At 39.0% G+C, this 7,204-nt stretch overlaps 1 protein-coding gene across 4 annotated transcripts in view; it reads right to left on the reverse strand.

Annotated features, from left to right (window-relative positions):
- Positions 1-3,695: 3,695 nt before the first annotated feature.
- Positions 3,696-7,204, reverse strand: part of LOC143036589 (irregular chiasm C-roughest protein-like) — a 487,628-nt gene continuing 484,119 nt past the window's right edge. For 3 of the 4 annotated variants that reach the window (XM_076204146.1, XM_076204145.1, XM_076204144.1), the window contains exons 14-15: positions 6,663-6,824; positions 3,696-5,086 (exon numbers count right to left, since the gene is read on the reverse strand). In XM_076204146.1, coding sequence (XP_076060261.1) covers positions 4,241-5,086; positions 6,663-6,824 — 1,008 coding nt within the window. In that variant the 3' untranslated portion in view covers positions 3,696-4,240. The remainder of the gene's footprint in view (positions 5,087-6,662; positions 6,825-7,204) is intronic. The other variant, XM_076204147.1, reaches the window with a different exon arrangement.

Consider the following 7,204-nt stretch of genomic DNA (forward strand, 5'->3'; position numbering starts at 1 on the left):
CACCTACAGCACCTGCCGAGTCTGGCTAGAACACCTTAGGTGTCATCTGATACAGCTTCTTGACGGGTAATAGAATCAAAACCAATGTAAAGGCTACCCCCCTTTTTTCCACCCAACTCCTTTCTCCTTTTTAATATATATAATTCACCCCCTCCCCCCACCCACCTATGAGGAGAAAAGGTCCCATAAATTGAAAATAAAAATCGTTCACGTTTCGAATTGTTTCATCATATCTTCAAATTTCTTGTTTTTACAGTTTTTGTGATTTTTTTTTTTCGAACAAAGAAAATGACACGAAGTTGTTTTGGAACTTCTTATCGATAGGTGACCCACCTCCCTCCCCCTCCCGTCCCCTCCTCCCTCTCCGTTTCCTTACCCTCCCCTTCCTCCTCTCTTCCCCTCCTCTCCGTTGTCTCACCTCCTCCTCCTCTTCTTCCACCTCTTCCTCTCACAACAAACTTCATCGCTATTTTTATTGTTCTTCTTATCCATTTTGGTGTCATCCTTTTCCTCTCCTTTCATCCTCTTAATATTTCAATTTATCATTAATATATTATTCCTTCGATTTATTTCATATTCTATACTTCCTATTCTCTCTATTTCTCCTCTTTGTCCTTTAATTACCTATCTGTTCTTTTTTCCTCCCTCCCTCTCTCTCTCTCTCTCTCTTTTATTTTTGGTTTCGTTTTCTCTTTTGTGTCTCTCTCGTCCCGTTTTCCTTTTCGTCTTCGTCTTCTTCGTCTTTCTCTTCTTCTTTCGTTTTTCTTTGAATTACTTTGCGATCCTCAAGACTCTCCTTCTTTCTCCCAACTGTCCCATTTTTCGTCATACATCTCACAATTACCTCATCTTTCCCCTTTTAATTCATTCCTCTACACTCTCTTTTTCCCTCGTTTTCGTCATTTATCAACCATTATATCTTCTGGGGCGTCTGAACGCAATCATTTGAAAGTTTGAACGTAAAATTGTGGAAGGCACTGAAATGGAATATATATAAATTTATAGAAAAAACGGTCATATCTTATAAGATTTTTTTTATATAACACATATTTCATTACAAATGATCTTAATCTTTTAGTTCTGTTGCTTATATGTATATGTTTATATATATATTTTTATATATATATCGTTTTTTTTCTTTCGATTTCGGATTGTTGCTAACAATACCTACAATAAAATGCGAAGGTTGAACGAATACTTGGGATTCTACTTTTCTTATGTGCTTTGAGACTGATCGAAACACAATTGGAATTGTATATATAATAATATATAAATGTATATATATACATATATATATATATATATACAGTATATGTATATACATATATATATATATATATATACATATATGTATTATATATATATAATATATATATATATATATATATATATATATATATATATGCACACATATATGCATATGTTTGTATGTCCATAGATAAATATATGAATGAAGATGTACTCTTCATATACATAACAGCACACACACATACATAGGTATATGCATACACATACGTACATACAAACATACATACATATGTATATGTATGCACATATATACATATATATCACATGCATATGCGTGCGTACATGTGTGTGTATGTGTGTGTGTGTATGTGTGAGCGTGTGTGTGTGTGTGTGTGTGTGTATGTGTGTGTGTGAGTGTGTGTGTGTGCAGTATAATGTATACATAATACAAACATTTATATACGAACAGCTATGTATAAACATATATATGTACACTATATATATATATATATATATATATATATATATATGTATGTATATGTATACCAACATATGTATATATACATATGTATAGACATTTATAACGTGTATAGGTGAGTGTGTATGAGCATGAATGTAAACATATGTCAAAATACACCTAAATAATTTTACGAAGATTTTGATCCAATGTTGTTTAAATACACGTAAATAAAATTTGAAAGATTTTGATCCCAATCTTTTCTAGAAAACCTTAATTTCTACCCTCTCAACCTTCCATTGATATTAACAACAACAGCAACAAAAGCCTTCGTGATTTCTTGGTCCTGAACATTTTCTTAGATCTTGGTATGCCTGGAACCTCAGCAAAGCCCACGACGCCTCCACAGCACCCCAACATATATATATATATATATATATATATATATATATATATATATATATATATATATATATATATATACATATATACATATATATACACATATATATACGTATATACATATATATATACATATACGTATATATATATATATACTGTATATATATGAAGATATGTATTTGAGTTTACATATTTACATATGTATTCATATGACTAAATAAACATACGTATACATACAAGACATGTATATATATACATGTATGTATAAGATCATTCCTAATTATACATAACCATTTAGAAATCCATTGTCCATATCTCATTTATATACTCTGCATTCTTGATTTCGTTCGACTTGAACGATGATTAATTTTTGTTTGATTTTTTTTTTCGGTTTTGGTAAGATGATTTCTTCTTTCGAAGGAGTTCGATGGAAGATCGTAGACCAAAGCTGAGGTTCTTGGGCTCGCTGAAGCCTTAACCTAGACTGTAAAGTATATATCTATTGCACCATTGTAGGAACTGCCACAGTATACGGCAGAGTAGTTTACAAACATCACATTCACAATAATTCCTCCATCCATTAAGTGTGTGTGAGTGTGTGTGTGTGTGTGTGTGTGTGTGTGTGTGTGTGTGTGTGTGTGTGTGTGTGTGTGTGTGTATGTGTGTATACGCTTTCATATGCCTAATTACGTGTATGCACGCTAGTCTGTGTTTAAATCAATGACATGATATAAGACAATAATCATAACGAGATTTCCATTGTGTTATTGATTTCTCCTTTCTTTCAAATAAACACATCCATATATATATATATATATATATATATATATATATATATATATATATATTATATATATATATAAATATACATATGTATATATATATAAATATATATATATATATATATATATATATATATATATATATATATATATATATGCATACATACTTAATACAATAATCCCCTTGCATTTATTTATTTTTTAATTCCTATGCCATGCCATGAGTATTTTGTTTTCTTCACGATGACGTCATACAGCTTCCAGTTCGTCTGTTATTTCCAGTTTCGTTACTTGAATCAGTTTCTTTTTATTTCCAAGGCGATCTCTTCAAAAACTGCTACAAAGTTATAGTTACGCTGCCTCACGGACGCACACATACAGCTTTAGGTATCCTTGTACAAGTGCACATACACCAACGAACGTACATGCACATACATACATACGCGCACACAAAGGAACACACACACGCACATCGCATGTAGACGCATGGACGCGTGTACATGCAGAGAGCTAAATAGCTGTCAGTCTCGTGGCAATGTTATTGTTTTCCGTTTTCGTATATGCGCGCTAAATTAATACACATAACTCGTTTGTCTTTTAATTTCACTGGCATTCAGTTGGACCATTGATATAAAGCGGGAAGACATCTTCGACATCGAAGACATCTCTAAAGTACTGCTGGAGATTCTAATCAAAGTGTCTTATTTTCACTTTTTCGAGCACTCCAAGATTTTCATTTTTTTTTTGGGGGGGGGGGTCGGGGAGGGGGGAGGGGTTGCATTGAAGTCTCCTCGCCGATGAGTCTCTTTTTCTCGAAGAAGCTTCCGAAATCGAGGTGGTCGGAGGCTTGGGCTAGGAGGTTTCTGGCACCCTGAGGAAGATTCCATTTTTCTCCGTTTCCTCCACACTTCTCCTACCCTTTCACTTTCTTTTTCCTTCACTCGCTACCTTTCCCTCACTCTCCCTTTCTTCCGTCCACGTCGGCAAGGTCATTTTATTTCGTTTTTCTGTGTCTCGGAGGCTGGGAAAGGTTATCACATCAACTCACACGCAAACACTTGTAAAAACGCCCTCGACTAATAGATACCCGATCTCAACTCACTCTTCACGTTCTCCTCCTTCCTCCCTCCACTCTTCCATTTCCACCACCTACCTCCTCCCGTCCTTTTTCCTTTCCTACCTCCATCTCCTGTCCATTTTACATCTTAAGCGTGAGCAGTGACGGAGTGTACGTGTCTATAGTTCTGGTTGCTAATGTATTCACTTCTTCACGAAATTTCGAGAATTGACCTAGAGACACTCTTTACGTTTTAAAGTACATGGAGAAGGGTGACCTCGTCGGTGACCTGGTTCAGACATGCGTGGCCAAGGCCCCTTGCATGACCTGTGTTCTGGGAGGGATAATATATTGGCTGGGGTCCACAGGGATCCCTAACCGAGGGACTCCGCTGCTGTTGATGCTGTTGTTAGAAAGCGTACTAGTGGTACTGGAAGTCGGGACTCCGCCAGGCGCTGACGCGCTGTTGATGTTGTTGGCGGTAATGGTGTTGCTGCTGCCAGGCGTGTTGGCGTGGCTGCTGGACGAGGTGGTGGGGCTGTTGGCGACCGTTGTGTTGGTGGAGAGAGGGAGGGAGACGGCTGAGTTCTTGAAGCTCTGGTTGGTGTAGCCGTTAGTGTAAGTGGGCCCGACGCCGAGGCCCGGGACCAATCCTGTGCCGCTGCTCAAGCCAACGAGACCACCAGTGCCTCCGCCTCCACTAATAATGCCCCCGTTACCGACACCCATCACACCAGAAGCTCCGTTTCCTCCACCGTTTCCACCATTACCCCCACCTCCTCCTCCACCTCCTCCTCCACCTCCACCACCATTACCATTACCTCCTCCTCCACCTCCCCCGTTTCCGGCGGTGCTGAACATGGACCTCGAGGAAAATCCGTCATGAAGTTCTTGGCCGTCGTAGTCTCCGAAGCCCCGGTAGAGGTTGTGTCTACTTGAAGGCGGAAGAGTGACGCCGTCGTATGCACCGGAGCTGTTGGCGCCGGCGCCAGAGCCTGTGTTGGCGCCACCGTTCAGAAGCCCTCCGGTACCAGACATATAGCCCACAGGGGAGGAGTGGTGAAGTCCTAGCCCCAGTGTGGAGTGCTCGGCGTAGTTGTTGTAGCCTAAAGTACCGTTGTTACCCGCTAGGTGGCCGTTCTGCAAGAAAGGAAGTAGTTAGAGGTGAGGCACAAGTTGTTATTGTTGTTGTTGATTGTGTGAGGTTGCTCTGAAGGATGAAATACACTGAAATACAATAAGGAATGAATAAGTGAAATGGGTTAATACGTACATGTGTATGTGCATACATGAACGGAACACACACACACACACACACACATACACACACACACACACACACACACACACACACATATATATATATATATGCACACATACATCATAAATAGTGTCCCCACAAAATAGTCTTCATCTTTTTTTTTTTTAATATAATATTGAACTAAAGTACCAACATCTCTGTTGTTATTCTCAGAGTCGCTATTCATTTTTTATTTCTTTCATTTATCAAGCTTCCTTCTGTGATCTGTTGAAGGAACTGTGGGGTAAAATAATAATAATAATAATAATAATAATAATAATAATAATAATAATAATAATAATAATAATAATAATAATGATAATAATAATAATAATAATAATAAAATAAAATAAATTTTCTGTAAGAGAAGGATAATAAAAACAAAGGTTCAACTACTTGCACGCAACAGATAACGCAACAAAAAGAATAATAACAATAATAATAAGAAAAAGAAAAAGGAGAACAAAAAACAGTTAGAGTTTCATAAAGCAACTAAACGTTGTGAGTGTTTCACAGTTTCTCATAAAAAAGAGTATTTAATTAAAGTCAAGAAGGTTCAGAGTCCAAAGAAGTCGAAGAAAGATGATACCCATGACAGTCTTTGAGTCACAGATTAAACTCATATCAATGTTTTTTCCTTTTTTCTTTTTCGAAAAAAAAATATATATATATCCCGATTCAACATCTGTGAGCGAGTTCCCTTTGTGTATTCACCTCGGATCTGCTGCAGCCTCTGTTCGAGACAGCCAGACACCACCCTACGGCAGTGAGCTCAGAGCTCATTATTTGCCGATCTCTGGGTAGGTCTGAGACCACTCACACACCACACACCGGGACAGCAAGGTCACAACTCCTTGACTAATATCCCGTACCTACTCACTGCTAGGTGAACAGGGGCTACACGTGATAGGAGACAAACCCAACTTATCTCCGCCCGGCCGGGGAATCGAACCCCGGTTCTCCGGCTTGTGAGGCCAGTGCCTTACCAATCCGCCACCGAGCCGTGTGTGTGCGCGTGTGTGCGTGTGTGTGCGCGCGTGTGTACGCATGTCTGTTGTTTGTAGGACATAGTCTATGAAAGAAAGACGGGGAGAAGAAATGAAGAACGAATACGAGAAGCGGAAAGCGAAAAAGCCAGAAAGCAAAGCAAATATAATAAACCAAACAAATAAACACATAAATAAATAAACGAAAATAAAACAAATAAACCAACAAATAAACGAACAAATAAATAAAACACACAAACAAATCAATACATAAATGAATAAATGAATAATAAACAACACACATCCACAAAGCAGAGAAGCAACAAATTCCTAGCAAACAGGAACGACCTGTGGGAAACGTCCCGCACAGCATTTCGCAGACACCTTCTCCAGGAAGCCCCGGCCACTCAACAAGCGAAGACCTTCTTACCAGCTTCAGAGGGATGCCCGTGAAGGTCTCTGGGTAGAGGTAGGAGTTGGTAGAAGAGAGATAGTTGGGCGTCGGAGGCTGGTCCAGGTCTTTATCCCATCCGTCGAGATCAGCAGCATCTTTGTTGCTCATTGACGATCCCGTCCTGTTGTCCATTTCGACCTGTTGTGGAGGGCTGGGTTAGTCGCGTTAGTGCTCGAAAGCCCGTTGGCTGTCTGTGTGCATGACTAGTGAGTATGGCTGAGTGACTGGTATATCTGTGTCTGTGTGCATGACTAGTGAGTCTGCCTGAGTGAATGGTGTATTTGTGTCTGTGTGCATGACTAGTGAGTTTGGCTGAGTGACTGGTATATCTGTGTCTGTGTGCATGACTAGTGAGTTTGCCTGAGTGATTGGTATATCTGTGTCTGTGTGCATGACTAGTGAGTCTGCCTGAGTGACTGGTATATCTGTGTCTGTGTGCATGACTAGTGAGTTTGGCTGAGTGACTGGTATATCTGTGTCTGTGTGCATGACTAGTGAGTTTGGCTGAGTGACTGGTA

Source organism: Oratosquilla oratoria, chromosome 20, assembly GCF_046742065.1.
Source record: "Oratosquilla oratoria isolate Oo_2021 chromosome 20, ASM4674206v1, whole genome shotgun sequence".
Taxonomy (NCBI): domain Eukaryota; kingdom Metazoa; phylum Arthropoda; class Malacostraca; order Stomatopoda; family Squillidae; genus Oratosquilla; species Oratosquilla oratoria.